Source organism: Chionomys nivalis, chromosome 15 (genome assembly GCF_950005125.1).
Source record: "Chionomys nivalis chromosome 15, mChiNiv1.1, whole genome shotgun sequence".
Classification (NCBI taxonomy): Eukaryota; Metazoa; Chordata; class Mammalia; order Rodentia; family Cricetidae; genus Chionomys; species Chionomys nivalis.
The window spans coordinates 21,673,139-21,699,603 of NC_080100.1; the positions used below are offsets into that span (position 1 = coordinate 21,673,139).

Sequence of the window (26,465 nt, forward strand, 5' to 3'; positions counted from 1 at the left end):
TTTGAGGATTAGATCAAAATTAGCATGATTATAATCAAAAGCCAGTTACGGATGACTCAGAAGCTAGGAGAAGATACGAGTGGTGTATGAGATGAGATTCACTCATAACCTAGGAGAGATGTCAGAAGGAAACCAGTTGCCTGGAATGGACAGGTAGAGTCCAAGATGAACAGCACAGAAAACTGTTTTCCTAGACCTTCCAGAGAAAATCACTGTCTCTTGGTAGGCTGTCTCCCCTCTTCTATGAAGCATAGAGCAGAGAATACTTAGATACACCTAGAGTGTCTCCACTGAGCTCGACACCTGTAGCTGGAGTAGAGGCCGCCACTCACAAGCAGTCAGAATGAGGACGTAGGATGCACGTACGGCGAGAAAGGGTGACGCAATGTGAGGCACCAAGTGAAGGGATTCCAAAAGGGTCTATGGGATTTAAGAAAAGAATATATTCTATGGACTTTGAGAACATTTTCTGCCTGAAGTTTATTAGGAGGTGAATGTTCATATCAGAGTAACAGTGCTTTAAAATCTTAGAAAGTCAAGTTTGTATTTCCCCTCATGGGGATTGATTGCAAAATTGAAAGCTTGGGTATCCCACATTTCATAGACTTTCTGCAGCTGTTGGGCTTGTTAATATATGCTCCGAGCCATGTGCTGATGAGATGCTAGGGGAGAGTCAGCCCAGGTTCTACTCTTAGGAGTGTTTGCAACATCTGTCACCCAGAGTACCTGCAAAGCTACAGACCGAAATATAGATCTGGAGGGGCAGGTCTTGGAGCAGCAAACAAAAAAGCTTGTGCTAAAAACTAGATCATCACATATTCTTCCCAGCATCTCTCTAGAATCCTTCAGTCACAATCTCCAAAGGCAGAGCTGAAAACCCTTTTGCAAGTTCCCCCAAAGAACTCAGAAGCCTGGCCAGCCTTCATCCCGACTGTAGATCTAAGATGGTGGGTGACTTTTCTAGGTTAGTAGTGACACCTGTTCTCAAAGGCAAGACAGCTGCTAGGCTGGAATAATCTCAAGGTCCTAATCGTTACACTCGCTACTATCCCAAACTGTATGTCTGTGGTGATGTAATACTAACAGCTAGATACAATGACGTCGTTATAACATAGATGTTTGTTAGTGGTAACACCAAGGTGCACTTCATGTTGGCATGAGTGCAGAGGAGCAGACGTTTAGGAAACACACAGGGCACCTGTAAATGATGCCCCAAGGGTTCTTTCATTGTGTCTGGCTGTTGATATTAGTCCCCTAAAGCAAGATATAGTCACAGGAGGACTTAAAATGTAAGTCTTCTGGTTCCAAGTTCACGGACTGGCCCTACAATGTGACCAGATTTCAAGGTGCCTTGTTTCTTAAGCAATTTCTACAATTCCTAGAGACACTAAGGTATTGTTGTTGTTGTTTTATGAGCACTGGTGTTTTGCTTGGATGTGTGTCTGTGTGAGAATGTCAGCTCTTGGAGTTACAGACAGCTGTGAACTGTCACGTGGGTGCTGGGAATCGAACCCAGGTCCTCTGGAAGAGTAGTTAGTACTCTTGCCCCCTGAGTTATCTCTCCAGCCTACTGACACTAAGGTTTTTAAACTCTATAATCACATCTCCTTTCTGTGCTTCTCCTTTTCTCTATGTATTTTAACATGTTAATTTAAATTGTGTGTGTGTGTGTGTGTGTGTGTGTGCGTGCGCGCCCATGAGTACAATACCTGCATGGCCCAGAAAGAACATCAGATCTTCTTAAGCTGCTCTTACAAGTACACATGAGCCACTCAACCTGGGTGCTGAAAACTGAATTCCAGTCCAGTCCCAGAGCAGTGCTCACTTTTAGCTGTTGGACAAAACGATTGCTTCTGACTCTTGTCTGTCACAGAGTTTGCTACAAAACTGTGACTCATCGTCACCGTGAAGGCCAAGGTGTCCAAGAAAAGAGCAGTTCCCACTCTCTCAGGAACCACCTGCAGACTGGCAAGAGCCAGGGAAGGGAGACTTCCTGAGCCAGGATGCCTCATCCTGACAGATGCCTCAAAATTTCAGACAGTGCCAAGCTGTGAGTTTTACCAGGATGGGGAGGAGGGGTAATCAGAGCTCAGGAAGAGCTACTTACAAAGGAAGAGCTACCTACCAAGACTCCTGGGAACAGTGCTGTTGTTTTTCATCAGAGTTAGTGCAGTACCTTGCTGTGGCACGCACGAATCCCACACACAACGAACATGTGACAGGCATTATTAGCTCACTCTCCAATTCTAGGATAATTTGCCCAAGGTCATATTGCTAATGACTAAAGCCTATGCAGCAGACTCTTTACACGGTATGTCCCTTCTATCAAAGCTGCCATTTCATCACGGGAAAAATCTGCATGCTGACATCAGCATCCTGCCACCCACTCCTGTGCACAACGAAGGAAATGTCACAGTGAAGGCAGGCACCCATGCCTATGTGTGAGATGGGCTATTACATCACACTATGCATCTGCACTCTCAATTTTCAGAGAGCTTTTACCCCACACACCAATAAAACCATGACAACCATGTAGCCGTTTTTACACTCATCCTCACGTGAGAAGAGAGGCCAGCATCCCAGTTGCTGAGTTCTATGAGATCTTAGAAATCACTCAGCCTTGACTTCACAGACACGGCTGCTGGAACCGTGAGTGTTCAGACATTTCCTTCAGAACTCTCATCTAGCTGGGAACATTCACAATTCCAAGAAAATTGCAAAATAGCCAGGGATTTGTATCCTAAACCTAAACCACAGCAAGCCAATATAGAAATAACGAACAAAAGTTTACTTTTAAAATTGAATTTTTTATTAAAACAATTTAATGAATAGAATTAACTTAAAATAGAGAAAATCCTTGCCAGAGAAAACATGCAAACGTGAACCAACACATCTCAAGTTTTCCCCACCAAGGCTACAATCATTCAGTCATGACAGCCTTTCAAACAGAAAAGACTGTCTACAGAGAAAGGGAGGGAGGGAGGGGGGAGGGAGGGAGAGAGGGAGGGAGGGAGGGAGGGAGGGAGGGAGGGAGGGAGGGAGGGAGGGAGGAAGGGAGGGAGGGAGAGAGGAAGGGACAGAGGGAGGGAGATGAGAGACAGAGGAGATAATATCCCAGAAAGGAAGCTGGACCATTGCCCATTCCCCCTCCGCCTTTGTCCATCCCTCAAGTTCAGATGAACACTTTGCTCCAAAACAATTACAAATAGATGTGTCATAGAGCGAGGCAAAGCTCTTCCTGTAGGCTTTGTCTAGACCAGTTTAGCCCTCCCTCTGCTCCCAGTACACATCACAGAAGCAGCTCAATGGGAAATAACCACTGTGTCCACAGTCATGAGAAAGACTTGTACTGAGTCGCAGCTAGAGTGGACAGTCTGCCTTAAATGACCCCCTTCTAATCGAGCTATGCAGAGGCTGGAGGGAAAAAATGAGAAATGACTGACTAGTTCTAAGATTTCTTGTAACCTCTCAACCACCTATGCTTCTTTTACAAATCTTTAAGATGAAGGAAAAGGGGTAAAAATTAAAGCAAAGGAAAGCAAGAGAACAAGAAACTAGAAAGCTAGGAAAATCACAACTGGAGAGAGGGGTGATCCTGTCCTTAAAGACTAGAAGATACATCATGGTGGGAGTGGGGGCTCAGAAGAGGAAACGCCAAGTGAAGAGTCAAATTGAAAGAGCATTCTAGGAGAAAGGAAAGGAAGAGCGATTACTTAGAAGAAAGACAGGGATGCCTCATGACCCAGGAAGAGATGATGAATACTGTTAAGTGGGACCATTCAGTATTAAATCCTTTCATCACTGATAACATTGTTTCTCAAAATATTGTTTTCTTGGCCAATATAGCTACAGAATTATGAAGGAATGTAAAAACGGGAATATACAATCTGATAGCTGAGAGAACTAAGTCTGGCCGGAACTGTTAATATATTAATTAAATGCTTGGAATATCTAAGGATGGAAAATGACAAAGCCCAGCAATACATACCATTCAGAAAAGTCAGATAAAATCATGCCTTATTCTGTGCTATTTCACAGGAATTTTTTGTGCCTTTCTGAAAAGTCTTAAAAGAAAATAACCAGACAAGCTAACTGAGAGAAGACAGACAAGACAGCTGTGGAAATAACACGTGATTTATGGAGACATGGAAAGGGAGACAGAGTCTTGCCTTCCCTTGATCCTCCACCCATTTAGTGAGGGATATAGCTAAAGTGACGTGAGACAGCCACACTCAGGAGCAGAGCGCGTGACCGTGGCCCTCAGTGCCTGTCAGCTGTGCTGTGATTGGTAGTCCAGTCTACAAGGGGAGTCTGTCTAAAAGGAAGTCTGACTCTCGGTTTGTCACCCCTATTATACCCAGACTTTGATTATCACCTTGGACAGCCCCACACTTGCACTCTTAAGATGGTATTTGCAGCACCAGCATCTCCCCATCCTCAACCCAAGTTTAACATCAAGACCATCCGTGGGGGTGGGAACGAAAATGGAAACAGTGCCAACTGTCATTGTGTGCCCCAGAAAGCCTGTCTCTTCTTAACAGTTAGATGAAGACACCAAAAACAGCATCATAGCTTGGCACACCCACCAGATAGTTGAGAATAAAAGAATCTAAGAAGGGCCAGCAGCTGTTCTGTTCAAGTTTGTGCACATAACAAAACGGCATGGTGAGCAGAAAAGGACTGTGATGAGATATATTTGGTCACTATAACCACTCCTATTTTGGTGTACAAGGTCCCATAGGTCTTCTCAGTCTGAATATATATCACACATGAGCTCATCGTGTTCCTGTGCATGTGCACATGTGTGTACAAACGCATGCACATGCATATAGAAGTCAGAGATCAATGCTGCGTATCTTCATGGTTTACTCTCTAACTTATTTTGGGGGGGACTATGTCTTTCATTGAGCCTGTGGCTTTCCAATTCAGGTAGCATCTCTTGCCATCAAGACCCGTGATCATTATGTCTCTACCTCCCCAGCGCCACGATTAAAGGGTATACTACCCCATATCCATATTCTACATGGGTGCCGGGGATCCAAACTCCAGTCCTCCTGCCTGCACGGCAAGTTCTTTATCAGTTGAGCTGTCTCCTCAGCCCCTTGGATCTTTATCTGAATCTCGCTAAATCACTGAGATTCTTCTGTTATGGTTTGCATTTTAAATCTCTCTTGAAGACTCAAGTGCTAAAGCCTTTGCTGTCCATTCACCCCAACAAAAACACCTGAGACAATCCATTTAAAGGAAGGACTTGTCATTTTAGCTACTCTTTCAGTTCAAGGCCAGCTTTGGGTCTGAGGCAAAGTAGACTAGGTGGTAGAAACACGAAGTGGAAGAGCTTTCTCTGTTCACGCTGGCCAGGAAGTTAGGCCCCACCTTCTAAGAGCCCACTCATGTATGGAACCGTCAATGAATTCATCCATGAACGAGGTGCTGATCCTCATGGTCCGAAACCTCCCACAAGCCCATGTGCTGAAGATCTGGTCCCCTGCTGAGGTGCTGACCCTCTTAGTCTGATACCTCCCACAGGCCCATGTGCTGAAGATCTAGTCCCCTGCTGAGGTAGGTGTTCCTGGGAGGGTGCATTTCATTTCCAGAATAATAGGCTTGATTTTCGGGCAATGGCACACTGGAGGCACATTTAGAAAACAGAGCCTTGTGGAGGAAGCTAGGTTACCAGTATCATACTCCCAGAAGCTTTTTGAAAATATCCCTTCCTCTCTCTGCTTCCCAGTTAGTTAGCATAGCATAAGTAATTTTTTCCCCCACCATGATATTCTGCTTAGCCAGAGGCCCAAAACAACAAAAATGATCAGAGATTGAAATTTCTATTCCTCCTTAGACTGTTCATCTCAGGTCACAGCAAAGTATACCGTTCGGGGAGGGCTCCTGACCCCAGGACCCAGGCAGTGGATAAAATAACGCTGCATCTCCAAGTACAGGTATTGTGGGTCTCTCCGTGCCACTTCCAATCCATCATTATGGGAAACTATCAGATTGAAACAATCAATTTGATATGGCAGACTTTGTTGACTCCCCCTGGAAGGCCTTATTCTTTCTGAGAAATGATGGGGGGGGGTGATGGAAGGAAGGTTGGGAGAGAGGGCAGGAGAAGGGGTGAAGGAGGAGAAATTGTGGTTGGTGGCATGCAAATTGAAAAAAAAAAGAACTTTTAAATAAAAAAGAAAAACCTAAAGAAAGGTATTAAAATGACAAAAGGGAAGTGGGGGCCTACTGTGTTTAAGAGCCTGCCCCCCCCCGTTAAGCATGCACAGAGACGAGAGGTCTATCTACCAGTCAGAGGTTCCCTCCAATGTCTCATGTCTGAGTCAGTGTGGGTTTGAACAGGCCACCCCAAAGGTCAGAAGTCAGGGGAAATTCCTCATCTTGAAACAGAGGCAGGGGATAAACAGAGCATTTGTTTTCCTTCCCCTGGAAAGGAAGAATGACCCCTGATCTCAGGCAACCAACCGCCATGCAGATGAGTCCTTCCTACAAATGAGCCCCACATTCGTGATTGGGAAGCAGGCAGGAAGCCCGAGGGGCAGGCGAGTTTTCCCACATAGCTGGCCAGTGGGTTGGATTTCTCAGCTACAACAGCAGACTTCATCTGGAGTTCCAGAGTAAGAGCTCAGAAACAGTTGCATTCTTTCTGTGTGTGGTAAAGGAACCAGCAGGGCTTTCCAACTGGCCCGGTACTGGACCGCCTCTGAGGTTGTTCGCAGCCTGAAACATACCTCCCCTAGCGACGCCATCTATCACAGGACACATTTAAATGCCACTAATCCTCGCTCGTATCACGAGCACAGCAAGAGAATACTTAATCCTTGCTGTCTGGGAAATTAGAATCTAACAAGTTTAAGGCGTTCAAAATGTAACAGCATAGCCTCCCTAATTGAAAGCTTGTCCATTAGAACCTGCTAGACTGTTCCACAGCTCCAGGGCCTCTGGTGTCACAGGGAAAGGGGGGCTACATTTCTTTTCAGAGCACACATTTCATTTGTTTCCATGACAAAAACAGAAGTCTTTCTTTATCTCAGATGGACTTGGCAGACCAGGAGACAAGGGCTATTTTCCTAAGTGACTCTCGAGCACGTATTTCAGCAGGAATGTGTCACTGCCTCAGAAGCTTGGGACGATCCACAAAGGACTTTGCTCCAGAAGCTCACACAATGGGATCCTTTATGTAACTGCTCCAAGTCGTTATTTAAGAAGGCTAGGAAATAAAGAGCTCGACACTTCAGGAAATAAACAGACTTCCTCTTTACCTCAAAGTAATTGAGCTATTGGGAGGACAACCTGGTGAGGACTTTTTGTCAGCACACGGGGAAAGGTCTATTTGATTAATGTACATGCACGCACATGCATGCACACACACATACATACACACACACACACTACATACGCATCTCCTCTTCCTCCTCACACTGGTATTTAAAAGTGAATGACTCAGGCTTTGGACAACATGATAACAATGGACTATTATGTCATCAGGTGATTATCACCCCAGATCCACAAAGCTGGGACAAACACTGTAGACAAAAGGGCTCAGGGGGTGTGACAGTAAGGATTCATTTGACAAGAAGGCATTGGGGGTGGGGGACAGGTAGAGGACAATTTAAAGATTCCCCTCCAAGCAAGTGAACTTTATAAAGCCCCACATCTAGGATGACAATCACTTTAATCAAAGGTGTTTGATTAGAGGCAGAACTTGATTTCAAGCGCAGGCATGGCTTGTGTCAGTTAGCTGACCTAGAGCTAGGGTTCAGCCCCCTCTACTCTCTGAGGAAGCATCTCTGCAGGTACACATTGTCCACATTGCATAGCGAGACCCGGAGCCTGATCTTGGGGGTTCCCTTGAAGCAAAGGTCCCTTGGGAAAAAACATAACACCAGAAAGAACTAAAAGCAAAGATGGCCTGACGTCAATAGATGGGAGACAAACTGATATTTCCTCCATTCTCAAAGGCTTCATGGTTGGGTTTAGGACACAAGAGAGAAACGTGCGCTGCATGCATCCTTTAACAGGGAGAGATCTGGCCAGCAACCCTCTCAGAGCTAGACTCAAAGCACAGCCTGAAAGCTCAGCACAGGCAGGATGAGTGTGCGGTGTATGTGTTGTATTTTCCTTCTGTTTATGTGAAAACCTCTTTAAAATTCTTTCTGAAGTTTGTAGTTAAGACTCTGAGGCTCTTTGCAGGTAAGGGTTGGACTGATCTCAGAACTGCAAAGGTACTAAGTATTCTTTCCTGAAGTCATCAAGGCCAACACGATGGTAGACTGGATGCACGGTGCTCTTAGAGCCATGAACTAAGACCAGAGAGCAGCTGCAACAGCCTGATGCTACCATGGCTACCAGATGTGGCTCAGGGACTAGTCTGCACTATGAGAGTGAACTGTGGACACCAAGCCACTATTTACATAGGCAGGTACTGTGATCTGATTTGGAAACAACGCCAGGGAAGGTCTGTCATAGAAAGGCTAATCCATCTAACCATAAATTACAGAACATCTATCATGGAACATAATGTGAACAAGACAAGGTAAAGGAAAAAGTGAAGTAGAATGAAATAAAATATCAGGTTCCATAAGGGTTTTTAGGGCCAGGGAGATGACTTGATGGATATAGTCTTACTCATGATATTCTGGGTTTAATGTTTAGATCAAAAAAGAGGTAGGAGAGAATGGATTTCTGAGAGTTCTCCTCTGACATTAAGAACACCATGTACATACACACACACACACAAGTACAAACACATGTACACACATGAAGTAAATAAATAAATAAGTAAAAATGACAAATTTGTAAGAAAGAAAGAGTGAATAGAAAAAATGGAATAAGCAGTGTGCTTGAATACTGGAGAGTCCTCTGTAGTTTGGGTTAGAAAAAAAGGCTTTAAGCTAAAGATCTAAAGATAAGGAAATAAACCAAATAGAAATCAGAGCTTGGGAGTGGCGGGGGCTCTAGGTAGAAAGAAGAGCAGACCCAAAGGTCACGAGACTAGTCATTTGAGAAGCAGAGAAAAGGCATAGTTCTGAAGGAGAGTATATTGGACAGAAAGCTAGCGGTGGGCAGTGCCAAGCTAGAGAACACCCTGGAAACCCGAACAAAAGACTCAGCTTTCACTCCTCTTTGATGTAAAGCGAGCAGCGGACTTTAACAGACGAGTGTTACTGTATGCAGACATGAAGACCAGGCTGGCCGCCATGAGCAATGGCTTCGAGGAATTAGGAGAAGAGGTGGGGGAACTACTGGGAAGGTCAAAACAGCGTCCAGATGGCAGAAGGCGATGAGGACAAGGCAGGGTTTCTCAGCCTCAAGATTACTGAGATCTTGGACCACCGGTTTCCTAGTGTGAAAGCATCACACTTGGCCTCTTCTCACCAGATGGCAGAAACCATTCCCTCCTCCCCAGTCACAGCAATCAAAAAAGTTCTCCAGATATTCCCAAACATACCCTGGAGAGTCAAACTGTCCCCGCTGAGAAGAAATGGCCTGATGTGTTAGCCACACTGGTGACAGGAATGCAGATTCTGAACATATTTTAAAGATAGCCAATGGGATCCGCTGACAAGAACAGATGCGGAGTATGAGAGAAAGAGAGATGTTAGTGATAAGATATCCCAGGGGGCTTGATGCTGGGCCACTGAAGAGTGGAGGTGACAAGCATAGGAATGAGAAAACTGGAGGAGAGGAGATCAACTGGAGCTAAGAGTGTGTGGGGTTTGGGGTCCCTATAAGGCTTCTATGCACCAAGGGAAATTAACAGTTGAAGTTCCAAGGAGGTAACAGGGTTGCATGCTAGACTTCAAAACTATGCATACATTCATATAGAAATAGATAAATATATAAATATGATGCATATGTGGATGACAGATGGAGGTCATCTGAGCATATAAGACTAGAAAATAGTAATAACAGAGGAACAGAGAGGGCGCTTCTTCAGCAAAGTGTACGGAAAGAAGCAAAGTACACAGACACAACTGGAGACAAATAATGAGGAGCCAGCACTTTTAAACAAAGGGAAAATTATTTCAATAAACAATAATTAACTGTGATTGGAGCAGAGAGATCTCCTGTTTGACGAGAACAAAGGAGAGCCCACTAGCAAGACAAAGCTCATTAGAAACTTTTCAAAAGCAGACTTAGTGTAGTGTGCCAATAATCTGGATAAAGACACCCAACTACTGTTCATAAGCCAATGAATGAACCAGAGTACTGAATATTTATTTATATAATGAATATGAATATTATATATAATGAATATGAATATTTATATATAATGAATATGAATATATATATATATCTTTTGTAATCTGCTGGTCTTTTTCTTTTGTTGGAACCTTTTGGTTTTATAGTCTTGGTAGCTCTTTTGTTGCCTGTGATTTTAGTGCTGTACATAAATAATCAAATAACATTACTATGCAGATCGATGCCCGAAAGGAACGTCGGGTTTCAATGCTACCACTTGAAGTCTCTGAGGTAATACACTGAGTGAGTTGTTTTCTCCTCCCTCTCTCTCTTATATGTTTGATCCGCAGAGGCTCGAGGACTTCTACTTCTGTCTGTCCATGAAATCTTTCTAGATTTTCTAGTTGAACCAAAGACTCTGCAATCTTTGGTCCTCTATTCCCTACCATGCTGGGAGGATGACACCAAGTGGTGGTGAGTATGTGGAAAAAGTAGCCTTGTACCTGGTTAATCTGCTGATGGGAGTGTAACTTTGAACAGTCGCCATGAGAATGGTATGGAGATTTTTCAAAAACTGAAGTATAATTACTCTGTGATTCACCAGTCCTGTACCTGAGTATGTAACTGAGGAATTGAAATCACAATTCAGAACATTCACTATAAAGAGACAACCCAAATGCCCAAACATGGGTAACACATCAGTCATCCCTTGGTATACAAGAACCCCCTCCGGGCACTCAGAGATCACAAGAATATGATGCCCTGCTCTATTACATACAATTACTATATAAACTAAAGCTGGGCGGTGGTGGCGCACGCCTTTAATCCCAGCACTCGGGAGGCAGAGGCAGGCAGATCTCTGTGAGTTCGAGGCCAACCTGGTCTACAAGAGCTAGTTCCGGGACAGGAACCAAAAGGTACGGAGAAACCCTGTCTCGAAAAATCCAAAAATAAATAAATAAATAAATAAACTAAATACATAACTATGACTAAAATGTCGAAAACTACACAAAGCTGCTAGAAAAAATGGATAATCTTAATAGGTTTGAAAATACCATTCAATTCCAGAAAAAGTCAACACAGCCTGGATATAATTTCTCCCCAAGATAATTTCATATATAGGTTCAGAATAATTCCTATCAAGATTTCATCAAGTTTTGGTTGACAAGATTATTTAAAAATTTCTATGGGAAGTCGGGAGAACTAGAATTGCTAAAACAGTTCAGAGAAAGGAGACTAAAGCGGAGCGATCAGTCTACTGACTTCAAAGCTAATTACACAGCCGGGGTAATGAAAGGTGTAGGCTATTAGAGCTGAACCGAAACTTAGAACTAGATTCAAAAACTTGACCGGGGCATTTTTATAAAAGCATGAAAGCAATTTAAGAGAGGAAATACAGACTTTCAATAAATGGCTCTGGAGAAATTAAGCAAATAAAGAAGGGAAGAGTTAGGTGGTGGGGGAAGGGAAAGACTGGGGGAGAGGAAAGGGGGAAGAAAAAGGAGGAGAGGTGGACAGGAAGGGAGAGAGAAGGAAGAGGAAGGAATCTCTGCTTAAGTATCATATATCACACTAAAAGGAATTGGAGGGGATACTGGACTTAATGTAAACATAAAAGGGCACACGGGAGGGTTGGGAGGAGGAGGGCTAAGGGGACCGACTTAATAAGGCAGGAAAAATGGTTGCAGCTACAAGGGACTGAGGGAATTCATATGATGGGCATGCTTGACATGTTGACTGCATCAATGTCAAAATTCTGGCTGTTATCATACAGTGATTTTGCAAGACTATGGCCATTAGAGGAAAATGGAAAAAGGGTCCACGGCGTTTTTTTTCTGGATTCTTGCAACTACATATGAATCCACAATGAACTCAAAATTAAAATTTTGACTTAAAAAAAAAATAATGGCTTCCAAGTTTAGTACACATTTGAATCTAAACGAGAAAGCAACTCTCAGCGTTCCTAACGAGAAAAGAAAGCAGAAGGCCAGAACTGAACAAAAGTCATGGCTGGGTGGCCCTAAGAAGACCCACAATCATCTCCTCCTCAGCAAGGGCTGGAATCCAGGCAAGAGTTTGCAAGCCAAGAACAGCATTCATTTTAAAAAGACAGTGTGTAAGAAAGGCTGGGACCAAGAAAAAAAAGTGTTTACTGACCAGGATACCCAGTAAGGAAGGTGACTAAACAAAGGTATTGGTAGAAGTAGAGTACCCATAAAATCACAAGCCTGGCTCTGTGTGGGGTGGGAGTACGGAGTCTAACATTTGCACTACCCCTCCAGTGCATAAATATGAATGAAATACAACAGACTCACTTGGAACCAATCCCTTGAGGCCCCTACCAGCAGCAAACCCCAGACCATACCCACTGGGATTCTTACTCTTTCTGAGGCTGCAACCAGAACATAACTCATTGAAGGCTTCGCTGTCTCTGTCAAACAGCTTAGACGAGAACAAACCCACGAGGCTTATCAAGCGAAACAAACTCCACCATTTCAAATGTATGAACATTTTGGGGAGATGGGATGATGAACATGCTAGACATGTACTACGCAGCCGAGGATGGGGTTACCCAGTCAGGAAGGAGCTTCCAGGGTGATGGGGACCTGAGCTATGCGAGAGGGTGTTAAATGAAGAAAGCTGTTCCACAGCTTTGTCGGAGCCATTTCCCACAGATCTTCACCTTGAAACCCTAATTTAGCCCTGCTCCAGAGCAGATTAGAAAACTTTAAGAAGAAGAAAAAGACCACAAAAGCCACACCTGAGCAAAGAATACATGATTGCTAAGCCCCTGAAGTGAGAATTAGATGTTCCAGTACCTGCATTCAGTTTCTGATAAAACAATGACGGAAATCAACTTGGAGAAGATATGGTTTCCCACATCACGGGCTGTCATCAGGGGAAGCCAGGACAGGAGTCAGGATCCTAGAGGCATGCTTCAGTAACAGACACAGAGACCATGGTAAAACAATGCTTAAAGGATTGCTCTGACTTCCTATCCAGAGGTGACATCACCAGCAGTGAACTGGGCCCGGCCCCCAGTAATCAACAATCAAAAAACTGCCCTCACAGAAATCCCCATAGGCCAGTCTGATGGGAGCAATTCTGTCATTGAGGTTCTGCCTTCCTTTGGATCCTTAGTTTGTGTCAAGTTGAAGAAAACTAACTGGCACACCATGAAAGTGTGTGTGCCATTCCTCCAAAATGCTCTCGGGATTAGGTCATGCCTGGGTGAAAGAGAGCATGAACGTTCCAAAGGTCAGATTCCAGGCATGTGGTCAAACAAAGTCACAGGCAAGTCCATCCACCAACTTCTGACTAGGACCACTCTAAGTGGGCATTGACCATTTTGGTACATTAGCTAACAAACTTAACAGCAGTCAGCTATGAGCTTACCAAACTGAAAAACTTATTTGGCTTCTGGTACCATTTTATGTCACCTGGAATTTCTAAATCATATGTGAGAACACACACACACACAATGCCATTGAAGTATTTCTAACAAAATTATCCAGATGATTTGGCTCTAAGAGTTAAAATTTTTGTTATCTTGACTACTCCTGTGGCTTCCTGTATTTAGTATGAATCTGAAATCTGATTCTGAAAATGCCCGCGTGGTAGTATTTATTCGCTGCTCCTTGAACACTTGGAAGGTGAAGAGATCCTAGCATTCTATCCCTAAGGCAAAAGTAAGGCTCCTAAGCAATTTTCCTTGAAAAGAGAACTTCCTGCCCCCGGCTGCCTGTTAGGATCCCCAGGGAGAACAGCTGCTGTGTTGCTGGCCAGTCGCTAATTAGACCCCTCTTCCTGGTAACATTGATTGGTTGCTCACCTGGGAAGTTTAAGGAAAGACAGGTGCCTGGCTCCACTCTCAGACCAATTAAATCTCTGCACCTCAGACATAAGATACCAGGCAATGGACACACATTTCATTAATATTTGGTTAGCACACAAAGAAATGGGGTGTGTTGTGACATTTTCATTCAGATCATAAGACCTCTAGGGCGATCCTAATACTGATCCAGAGCTCAGAACAAATGTTCCAGGCCAGGCTTCTGGGACATCCATGAACGTGAGTCCCAGAGAACAGGTTTGTGATACATTTCAAGCAAGCACATCTGTGGTGTATTGGTTAGTTGGCATGTTGCTTGGCCAAACCATGCAGATAGAGAAGCCATGCAGATTGGGAATTCTCAGGGAAGGACAGTGAGGAAAGACAGTACAAACGCTTTCTGCAAGAATGGTGATGTCCGAGTGACTTTGTTTGGCAAACCTCAGAGCAACCGTAACCCTCAGGTTTCTGAAACATCTTCCTTTATGAAGAAGCTTCAGGAAATAGCAGGTCACCACAGTGTGCCATTCTCTGCTCTGAACCTGGTTTATCATCCTCACCAAAACAAGAGGAGGGGGAAAGAGGGGGTAGAGGAGGGGCAGGAGGATCTACAGACAGCCCAGGTTCTGATCACCAGCACAGGTAGTCAGCCAGGCTACTGAGGGGAACCTCAGCAAACCTCAGCCTAGCTCCTAAGCCGTTTCCCCCATGCAGTAGCTGGAGAGCTGTCACCGTGGAGGCAGCTAGAAGTAAAGGGTGCACGAATCAATCTTTTACATTCTCGCATTTGTCTACTACGGTTATAGACTGAATTCAGGGCTTCAAAGACACTAGTCAAGTATTCCACTATGTAACCCACAGCTTCACCGATGCATAAACATGGGTGCAAACTTTGAAAAACAAATGTTGTTACACTTTGAGAGGCGGTGTATAGTAGTGGAAATGTACACTGACATTAACCAGTACAAGAAACCTAGTCACGTCTAAGCTTCCTCATGTGTTCGCTGAAAAAGAAAAAAGAAAAGAGAAGAGAAGAGAGAAAAGAAAAGAGAAGAGAAGAAAAGAAAGAAAAGAAAAGAAAAGAAAAGAAAAGAAAGGTGGGAGGGAGAGGGACTTTACACAAGCCACATCAAGGGCCATGCATTTTAGAAATGTTAAAAGAAGAGGGGACGGAGATGACCTTCATTAAATATGGTTATGTAGTAAACACCCCCTGAGGCTTAGCTGTGGATTAATGCCCTTAATCCCTAGAACACATCACAGCAACAGTCAGGGGACTTCCATGGAAGCCTGAGAGCATTTCCAGCCTTCAGAGCCATAAGCAGACTCCATCCGAGCTGCTCAGTTCTGCTGGGACGTTCCATGTAAATGTCTGAATACAAATGTGTTTCAGTAAAACTTTATTCAAACAACAGATGGCCACATTGCTTTCAACCCTTCTCTGAGCCTGTTTTCTCATTGCCTCTGTTTTACAGATGGAAAAAGAAAAGGAAACAAAAGAAACACAAGACCAACAAAATCTCCTGACAGTTCAGTCCTCCAGGAAGTCTGAGAACCAAGTGCAAATCCTCAACTGTTACAACCTAACAGCCACAGTCAGTATTGGCAACATTCTTCCTCAGTCCAAATCAGAGTTTCCTAATTCAAGACAAGACAGAGAGTCAATCAGCAGGTGGCCCTTAGGGCTGCCCCAGGGAGTAAAGAGACTCAAACTCCCCTGCAGTTTTTCCAGCTTTCTTCCAAGCTGTTCTCTCTCTGCCTTCTTGGAATCACTATCCTTCCTATCCGTATTCTTTGCTCCTCAAAACCGATTGCAATTTAATTAGTATCTATATTTTTTTTCAATTTCTTTGGAAGTCAGGATTGCCCCGACCACAGGGCACAATTGGCGTTTGACCATTCCCCTGTGAACCTGTTAATATAGGGTTTACAAGCAAAGATATAGAGCAGAAAGGGGGCATAATGGGGGGGGGGATACTTACCAGTCCTTGGCAGGCACTGAGGGCTGCTGTCCCGATTGTGGTGCCCTGCTGCAGAACTGTGCCCCTGAGATGGCAGGGTGATCCTGAGGAAGTCACCATCGTAACCTGGGAAAGGTTCCCGTATCGCCTCTCCACAACGTAGCCATTGGACATAAACTCCCTGTTGACTGTCAAATTGAAAAACAGATCCTTTTCTTCATGTGAAATTCTATAGTACACCTGGTCCTCAGAGCTACCCACCGCTCTCTTTCTCCTGCCGCTGGTGACAGGATGATGCAATCCGTAAGACAGAAAATGTCCGCTGGCGTCGACTTGAACTGGTCCCACCACATGGTATTCTGGCAGGGCCTTGATAAAATGTTCTGTAGGAAACGAAAACAGAATAAAATTCAGAGATCCAAACTGAGTACAACAAGCAAGACAAACCCACTCCCATTTGGGACTGAGATTGCTGTTGCCTGCTGATTGCAAAACTACCACTGACTTAAAGCTCAGAGAATGTTTCCCCCACATTAACACTGTCCCCGTGAAACTCTCTGAGCAATTAACATGTGCACAGCATCTGTCTTCAATGGTGTTCAGCAGTCCGTCCAAGCTGACCTACAATAGACCTCTGGGTACCAGCTATTCTATCACACTGAAGATGAGATTTAATTCATGAGGAATACTGCAAGGAAAGAAGCAGGATCAGTATGCCAAAGAGGACATTGCCAGGTTAGGATCCACTAATATAAACTACAGATCTCCAGTTTACAGCATGGTGCTTCAGTCCTCAAGAATTTCTTTCTATATCAGACTATAGGGGAAAAAAGTCTAACCACACGACAAACTCATCATACATGGTCCATTTTTACCTCAACAAAACCTCACACCTATGACAGCATCAGAGTGACCCACGATGCAGCAGGGTACTTAAGTGGACTTAGGATTTGAAATACACCCAATAAAAATGATGAGGACACATCCTTGAATCTATTTCATTGGCTCAAACGATGAAAACTGCCGTTCTGGAAATGCATTTTGTTGAGTCATTGGAGGTTTGGTTTACTTACTCTAAAACCCAGAAGGACAATTTGTTACTAATTAGATCCATTGTTAGTTAAGAACATAAAGTACCAAGATGTACAGGGATTCTAATGGGAACAGGTGGTCCTGCAAGTCACCAGAATACTCATTTTGACTCACCCAAATTTGATCTTTTGTAAAAGGTGGATAAGAAAGAGAGGATATGGAGAGGGCAAGAAAATAGGAACCAGGGAATCATGGAAAGAAAGGAAGGGGAGGGAAAGGGGAAAGAAGGGGGGGAAGATTCTACCAAATACTGTCTAGTATGCACTACATTGCTCACAGAATTCTCACAATTATAGTCTTTGCATTGTGTCAGAATCTCATCTATGCTTTAAGATAAAAGGGTGGAATTCAAAGTACTAGGCATAGTGACACTGCAGAGGCTAAAATAGAAGATAAAGAATTTGAGTCCAATCTGAACTAAACAGTGAGACCTCCCCTCAAAAGACAGAAGAAAACCAGGGTTCCATTCTCCTAACATCACCAGACAGCTGAAGTTCTAGCTCTTTCTACTGAGGGCTCATGTTTGTACTTCCCAGAATGGCTTTACTTCGCACTGCCTTTTATGTACGATATTACATATTCCTGATACTTTCAGAGGCAGAATCTCAGCATCACAGGCTGTGTGTCATCACCACAGGCTGAATGTCATCACAGGCTGTATGTCATCACGGGCTATATGCCATCATGGGCTGTATGCCATCCTGGGTTGTATGTTCTCATAGGTTGTGTATCATTACAGGCTGTATGTCATCGTGACTATATGTCATTCATAGGCTTTATGTTGTCACAGAATGTATGTCATCATTGGCTGTATATCATCATGGGTTGTATGTTATCACAGGCTGTATGTCATTACAGGCTGTATATAATCATTGGCTGTATGCCATCATGGGCTGTATGTCATCCTGGGTTGTATGTTCTCATACGTTGTATGTCATCATGACTGTATGTCATCATAGGAGTTATGTTGTCACAAGATGTATGTCGTCATGGGCTGTATGTCATCACAGGCTATACGTTGTCATGGGTTGTATGTAGTCACAGGCTGTATGTCATATATATGTCATAAATCAGTAAAAATTCATGATGATGGTCTTTGAAGGAACTGGACTTAAGGGAAGACAAGAAGGTGCTTTTCCTCATAAGCAAATTCCTTCAATCCTAATTTTTTTGACCCATTCTTCTCAGGCTTCAATGAAATATGGGGCAGAGGACAGTGTCCACTTTCAGGCACTAACAAAGAATCTTATTAAACATAAAATATCCATGCCTGTTATAACTGCAACTTTTATGCACAAACCACATAGGGATAAATCTTTTAAAGAGTGTTTAATAAGAAGAATTTAATACTAATCTAATAAGCAATGTTTAATGAAAAAATAAGAAGCAAGAAAAATCCAAACAGGGCTACTGGTATGTTTAACTGGTAAAATCCAAACTGGCTGAGACTGGAAAACACACACACACACACACACAAAGTTTTCCAAAACACATGCAAACAAAATACTACATATGGAACTCATTTGAAAGGGTTTCCATGGGGAATTATGACAAAAAAAAGCATCAATAACTAAAAAAACAAAAGTTATCCATGAACTGAAGACAATGGTGTTCTGTGAACTGAGGAGTATAACCAACTAGCCCCTCACACATTTACTTCCCATTCACTCCTCCAGAAAAGTCTGGACCAACCCCAGGATGGGCACTTCCTGCCCCTCCACACTCAGACCCGAGTTAAGAGCAGAGCAGTCAGCTACAGCAGTGGAGACATAGTTTCCTTCTGCAGCCTTCCCTCCCTGACCTTAATTGTTACTTCAACAGAGGCTGGAGCACCGGAGGAACAACACGGGCAAAAAAAAAAAAAAAAAAAAGTCTTACTCTGCGGGGTGAGTGTTCAGATACGGTTACTCTAAAGACTTTGACCACTTTTCTCGAGAGAATTTCTCTTGGGGAGGGGCACTAGGGAGATAGCTCAGTAAAGTGTGTGAAGATCCGACCAAGGCCAGCGGGTCTGGGACTGAATAAACAAGGGTTGAAACTGGACTCTCTGAGCATGGCGGACAATGAAGGCTGATGAGAAGCCAAGGACAATGGCACTAGGTTTCGATCCTAATACATGAACTGGCTTTGTGGGAGCTTAGCCTGTTTGGACGCTCACCTTCCTGGACCTAGATAGAAGACCTTTGTCTTCCCGCAGGGCAGGGAATTTGGACTGCTCTTCAGTATCGAGAGGGAGGGGGAATGGTGTGGGGGGAGGAGAAGAGGAGTGGGGATAGGGGGAGGGGAGTGGGGGGAGGGGGCAATATTTGGGAGGAGGGGAGGGAAATGGGAAACGGGGAGCAGGTGGAAATTTTAATTAAAAAAGAATAATAAAAAAAAAGACTCCATCATCGAGTAAAACCGCAGGGGTGAGGGTGTCCCCTACCAATCCTAACACTGGGGAGGAAGAGACCTGAAGATCATCCTGTTGGTTTCTCTGGAAACCTTAAGTGACTTTGCTAGAGTTAGATAAACTCTTTTCCGCATATGTCAGCAGCCTCACATGTAGAAACAGAAAATAAACTAATGCATTTTTCTTGGCTTCTATTCTGATCTCAGACAGAAAGAGAGGTTTGGAGTCACACCTGTGTAAGCTGAATTCAGAGTCACTTCTGTGTTCTGTCCTGACTGCCTCTGGAGATTCCACTACAGACAACCAAATGTCCACTTGGCATCTTTAAGCCTGGGAGAAGGAGAAGGGGCTGAGACAGGAAAACTATACAAAAGGCTACATCCGCATTTGTGGAAACAAATGAGCAGCCTGGATGGAAACTATATTTGAAAACCTAAACCACAGGTTTTAATTACTTGAAACCTGTAGAAAAGAAACTTCATGAGAAGTTCTAGGAGCAACTGTTGGTTTTTGTTTGAAAAGACAAAACACCAGGCCATCATTGGCCTTCATCTTAAGAAGAAGAGCAGAGGATGAGAGACTGAGGATCTGTTCCCATGCTCGGGTTAGATCTATATGTTATGGTTGCAGGACTAAACCATGAGTCAGTTCATTGACTCTGCTCAGCGGCTATGCTCACCTTTTCTGGCTAACTCTAATTTTGGTGTGACTTCTGCCAAAGAGGGAGCATCTATATTTGTTATTAATTATTTCTAGTAGTAGTAGTTGAATTTCGTAGACTCTTTATTTAAAGAGTTGTTACTAACATAGAGGTTTATCCATGATAATCTTCCACAGGTTGTTCTCACTGTGCAACTGTTTTATTATAGAAGTCAATAAAATTGATTGGCTTTTTAAAATAAAAAAAAAGTTTGGTTTTGTTTCCTAACCATATAATAATTATCTACTGACCAGATAATTTATTATAAATACCACAAAATGACATAATTGTGAAATCTCTTCCTACAATAAAAAATGCTAGAATAATTTTCTTCTAATAGATTTGTTTCCAATTAGAGAAATGAAAGATTAGACTTCCCCCGTGATCTTCTATGAGCCTGTGTAGCCAGAGCCTATCTGTGAAATGAGACAAAGTACTTGCCCCATCGCTGTCACAGAGTCACCAAGTGCAAAATGGAACGCAGAAGTTACCAGTGCCTTGTAGACAGCATAGGTGGCTTTGGAACTACGGTGGCCTGAGTTCTGGTCTTCTCACTTTATAATGTCCCAAGAGCAGCAATTAACTTTGCATTTTGCTCTTTTCTTGGGTTAGAGAAGCTGGGTGTGTTACTCTTGCAATGCTGGGAAGCAGGAGTGAGATGAAGAAGGCATTCAGCCACACAGTCACAAAAGTGACCACCGGGCTCTGCAGAACAGGGCACTAAGATGTGGTGTGGTGTAAGCTGAGTGTGGTGGTGGGTATCTCCAACAACAGTGTTTGCAACTGCTGATGGGCTTTTAGTAAGTGACCACATCACTTGTCAGGAAGCGTCTATACAGAGAAAACTAAATCCAGAGACCAATGCTGGATATAGAAGAGAGGAAGCATGTTGTATGCAAAGCCAGGAATCTTATTCTTTTGATATTTGGTTGTAAATCAAGAAAGTCTGGAGAGGTGTAACACATCCTTTCACCAACTACCTGATGTAGGAAGGGGATTCTGCAGAATTAGCCAGATCTGTCCTGGAAAGGATTAGATTCATCACCATACTTTTTCTGCGGACCAAAACCTTCATATATTTACATCTTTGTGATGCTGGAGATGCGACTTAGGGTCTGGCGCTAAGCAAGTGCCCTGGGACCCAACTATAGCCCAAACCAGAACTTAAACTGTGATTCTGTGCAAACCTGAGAACTAGAAAGAACGAGCAAGGTTAACTAGTGTGTAGACCCCTTTCCAGCTGCTCCATGACTCTCTTCAACGCCCTGGCTAAAGAGTATTTCATAAGTGTTCAATACCTACATGCAAACACAATCAGTTTGTAAAAATAAGGATGGGTGGGATGATCTCTGAGTTTGCAGCTTTGAATATTTGGAATTTGGGTGCAACTCAAAAATCCTGTCAGAGTAGAAATAGGTCTAGTCCCAGGAAGCTTTAGAATGTCTTGTCCTTACTCCTCTCCTCTCTTGCTCTCACCCCTCCTCTCTCTCTTCTCTTCTTTTCTCCTTTCTCTCCTCTTCCCTGCCTCTCCCTTCCCCTCCTCTCCTCTCCTCTTTTTGCCCTCCTATGTTACTCTCCTCCCCTCCCTTCATCTCTCCTCCCTTTTCTCCACTCATCTCTTTTCTTCTCCCCATTTCTCTCTCCTCTCCCCTCCTCTTTCCCTCTGCTCTCACCTCCTCTCCTCTTCCCTCTTTCTCCTCTCCTCTATTGCTCTCCTCCCTTCCCCTCCCCTCCTTTTCTCTTATTTATTGCTCTCCTCTCTCCTCCCCTTCCCCTCTCTCCTCTCCCCTCCTCTTTCTCCTCTTCTCTCTTGCTCTCCTCCCTCTCCCCCTCTGTTCTAATAAAAATCCACTAGGAAATTTCTTCTTAGCACAAAGAATTAATTACTTGTCAGTGCATTAATGAAGACTGATGAAAAGATCAACGCTCTTAAAAACTGAAAGCATTCTTAAAAATCTAAATATATTTGCATCATTAATACACATAGTGAACTTTAGAGCTACTTCCGAATATCAAATATTCTCAGCATACCCCAAAGGTCACCAGCAAAAGAGTCATATCCCACTTGCCAGAGAACAAGACGGGCCCAGCAGTGTCTGCTCTACACCAAGATGAATTTTCCCTTACTAACATGCGAAACAAGCAGAGTTGGACCGCTAACCCAGGAGAATGTCTTTGAAGAAAATCATCTCCGCATGCCTTGGCGGGCTGTGTTTGGGCTCCTCCAGAACAGGGACCTTTCACAAAGGCCCTGGTTTTCAAAGAACAACAAAAGCTGCTATTTTAAACTTGGGGGCTTGAGATGGTATCTGGACGGTTTACACAAGCAAGTGTGGGCTGATTGACATCTAACCCCAGTGTTTGCCCATTCCGGCTTCCAAGTAAAGCAAAGGGAGGGAGTGATTTGCATCTGGCCGCTCTCTAAGCCGCCACAGAGGAATTCTCCAGCAGCATTTGACTTTGCAACGTGGGCAGAAAACACTGGCTAGCAATTCCTTAAACACGGACAAGTGCGTGCGCGTGTGCGTGCATGCGTGCGTGTGTGCGTGCGTGCGTGCGTGTGCCTGTTATCCCTGCTATTGCCGTCATCATGGTTACATGACTTTAAGTCAGGATACCTGCTTCAAAACCGTGTTCCACTGTTACGAAGCTCATAAAGTCTTCAAGTTCCAGTTTCCCCATTTGTAAACCAGGCATGGTAGCACCTGAACTCCAGAAGAGCATCTTGAGTAATAGGAGGGGCTTACAGGCAATCTCTGTGCTTGGACACTGCCCGCCCCCCCCAATTCCCTGCCGTTCCGCAGAACTCACCGCAGAAGCCCTCTCTCGATAGCAAACTCTTCTAAGTTCAATAAAAACAGAAGCAAAGCACCACTTTTCCCTGGGCATTAGGCTTAAAATAACAGCAACGACAATAATAATAATAACAATAATCTGCAAATTATCTTAAGAGTGATCACAAAATTTAGAAAGAGAAAAGCTTTCAAAGCAGGACAGAGAACCGCGAGGCCCCAGGACATAATTTTTTCCCCAATAGAGGTGTCATTTAAAAAAACAAAACCCTAAATCTTTCCAGGAAACCCAAACACAGCCAAGTGTGCTCGCTCAGCAGGGGACCGGAATAAAATTTCTACCTTCCAGATCCGGAGTTTTAAATTGAGGAAACACTGCCATGACTGCCTGTGACCAGCTGGATCTTTTTAATAAAAATAAATTTCCATGTCAGAATCTGCAAGGGGGAAGCTGAAAGTGGGAGAGGGGATGGGTCGGGCGTGGGGGGGGGGTCTGGTCGGGGAGCTCGCTTGCTCTCGGGTCTTTCGTAGCAAGGGTGTCTGTCACCCCTCAGTGGGTAGGGAAATATCCAAATATCCATAAGTCCTAGGTCAGAAGAAAGTCGGAGAGTGAATCTACAGCCCAGTTTTCCTTAGATGGGACATTAGACAGAGTTCAGCTCTGCCTGGCAGGGGAAGGGGTAGAGGACAGACCAAGTTCCACTGTCCTATCAGCTTGAAAAGCAAATAAAGAAAAGCCACTAACCTTGCCTCGGGTCTGGGAAGCGAACCGGGCCTGGCAGAGCTTGTCTCCCATGGCCAAAAGCCCCAAAGTTAAGAAGCTGAGCCACCATCGAGAGCTTTGCCAGCCAGCTCCTCTGAGCACATGGCATGGTTCAGTTGTTGGGGAGAAGAAAAGTCAAAAAATTTTAGCTCTCAGCTGCAGATAGCGAGTCCTCGCCTGTGGCCGCGCCGGAGGACGCAGCGGGGCATGGTCCAGGCGTGGGAAGGGAGCGGCCAGCAGGCTGCCCGCGAGCTCTAGGGGCTTTTTTGAAGCAGAAGGGGGTCAGAGAGTTTTTATTCTCTGCCTTTCCTGAAGGGCAGTGAATGAGCTGGGAGCTTCTGCTTTCCGCAGGCCAGAGCGTGGACTGGGTCAGAGCCAAGGGGCGCAGCCCACCGCAGGTCCCCACCCCTCTGCTTTCCCCACCCGCCCGGCCTTCAGCCAGCTCACACATCTTCCTTAGGGACGCCCTCCTCCCTCAAGCTCCTCCCTCCAGGCTCAGAGCCTGGGCCCTCGGGCCAAATAGGGGAGACCCCAGACAGCTGGCCAGGAAGGCCCTAGAATAAGAGCCAGCCAGAGGCTCCTAGGAAACACCCCCCAGAGAGAGGGAGGGAGGGAGGGAGGGAGGGAGGGAGGGAGGGAGGGAGGGAGGGGGAGAAAGAGAGAGAAAGAGGAGGGGAGGGGAGGGGAGGGGAGGGGAGGAGAGGAGAGGAGAGGAGATGAGAGGAGAGAGAGAATGTGGAATGTATGCATAAATAATGAGTTATGGGCCAGAGGGGACCCCACTTTCCAGACCCTGAATTTACCCCATTCTGTCAAGACTCCCACCCACTACCAACCCTATGGGATTTTTCTTCCAGTACAGGCTAAGTTTTCCACTTAACAATTAATAGGCAATTTTTCTCTTTGCCAAGTCACACAGGAAATGATCCAGGCAAATCTGCTACCTTGACCCTGGACAACTCTGTTCATCTGCAGGATGGGGTGACTGGAGCAAACTCCTGGGAGGTGGTCTGAGGCTTCAGGGCAGTGCCTGCTTTTCCATTTCCAAAACCCATCCCTCTTCCTTCATAACCTGCACCAGCAGACAACCATGCACAGAAAGAGGAGGCAGCCCTAGCAGACCTTGAGCGATTATGCAGTTTACCAACAAAGGCTCCCCAGTGTGTGTATGTGTGTGTGTCTGTGTGTGTGTGGTGTGGTGTAGTGTGGAGTATACGGTCTGTGGGTACGTGTGGTGGTATAATGTGTGATATGTGGTGTGTGTGTGGTGTGGAGTGTATGGTCTGTGGGTACATGTGGTGGTGTTGTGTGTGGTAAGTGTGTGTGATATGTGAGGGGTCTGTGTGGTGTGTGTGTGTGTGGTATGTGTGTGGTGTGCATGTGTGTGTGGTGTCCGTGTATGGTGTATGTGGCATGTGTGTCTGTGTTGTGGTGTGGTAATATGTGTGTGGTGTGGTGTGTGTGTGGTGAATCTGTGTCTCTCTGTGTGTGTGGTGTGTGTGTGTGATGTGCATGTGTGTATGCTGTGTGTGGTGTATGTGTGTGTGGTATGTATATGATGTGCATGCGTGAATGCTGTGTTGTGTGTGTGTGTGGTATATGTAACATGTGTATCTCTGTGTGTGTGGTGTGGTGTATGTGTGTGGTGTGGTGTGTGTGTGTGTGTGTAGGGGTGGTGTCCATTCAGATACTCAGACTTTCTCATCAGTGAGAGAATGCCACAAAGCAGGAGCTGCCAGGCATCTTGAGAATTTACTAGGATAACCCAGCCAAAATTCTTTACCTCTGGGTTAAAACAGACCTCCTTACTCCATTCAGAAGGAATTTGGCCTCCTATATGGAGGTCTCTTTGGCTGACAGCCAATCACATGCCTTCAGCAAGATGTCTGGGATGTCAGTTCACCCCTGGCCTTGCACTGGGACAGGACAGCCAAGAGGTCCTTAAGGGCCCAGAATGCAAGGCCTGAGCTGGGAGGTCCAAAGGATCTCATTCTGGGAAGTAGAGCTACAGAGACTTTCTGAGGAAGTCAGCTTCCTCTTTTTCGCTCATGCAAATTTTTAAATGCATTGTCTTAAAACAACACAGATTTCTTGTCTTCATTTCTGGAGCTCTGAAACAGAATTCACAGGGCTAAAACCAAGGTGTAACATTCCTGTCTGGAAGTCTTAGAGGGAGTCTATTTTCTGACCTCCTTCAGCTTCCAGCTTCTGGAATTCTCTAGCGCCTAGCTTTCCTCCCCCATCTTCATCCGCAATGGCAGTCTGAGTCTTACCCATGCAGTGTTTCTCTGACTCTCTTCTGTTTTCCCACTCATTACCCTTTCTGAGTATACATTGGGTATCACCCTCATCATCATCTCCTTGAGCTGACTAGTGTGCTAATTCCACCTGCAACCTCAGGTTCCCCTTGCCATGTAGTATAGCATGCTATGGCATGATAAGGGAGCAAGGGAACGGTGTGGCCGGGTCTCTGCCCCTATCATGTATGCAGGAGGCAACAAGTTCACATCCTGAGTCAAAATAGATGGAATTTAGAAGGCACCCAGGCCTGTCAGATAAGCATTTACAAGAGCTCTAAAAAAATACTTTGAGCTGAACTTTTATGCATATTCTTTTAATTCTTTACTCCCCACCCCTGGCCTTGTATTCCTCCTTCTCTTCCTCCTTCTTTTAAGAGCAAGCAGATGTTTTTTGAAGACCCAGATCTCCTCTGGCTCCCATGCCCTGGAAGGAGATCTGTTT

The 26,465-nt window shown here is 44.6% G+C and overlaps 1 protein-coding gene across 1 annotated transcript in view; it reads right to left on the bottom strand.

Annotated features, from left to right (window-relative positions):
- Adamts12 (ADAM metallopeptidase with thrombospondin type 1 motif 12) overlaps window positions 1–24,013 on the bottom strand; it is a 229,743-nt gene extending 205,730 nt beyond the window's left edge. Inside the window, exons 1-2 of the mRNA XM_057789662.1 lie at window positions 23,706–24,013; window positions 16,006–16,367 (exon numbers count right to left, since the gene is read on the bottom strand). Coding sequence (XP_057645645.1) covers window positions 16,006–16,367; window positions 23,706–23,832 — 489 coding nt within the window. The 5' untranslated portion in view covers window positions 23,833–24,013. The remainder of the gene's footprint in view (window positions 1–16,005; window positions 16,368–23,705) is intronic.
- Between the last annotated feature and the right edge of the window lie 2,452 nt (window positions 24,014–26,465).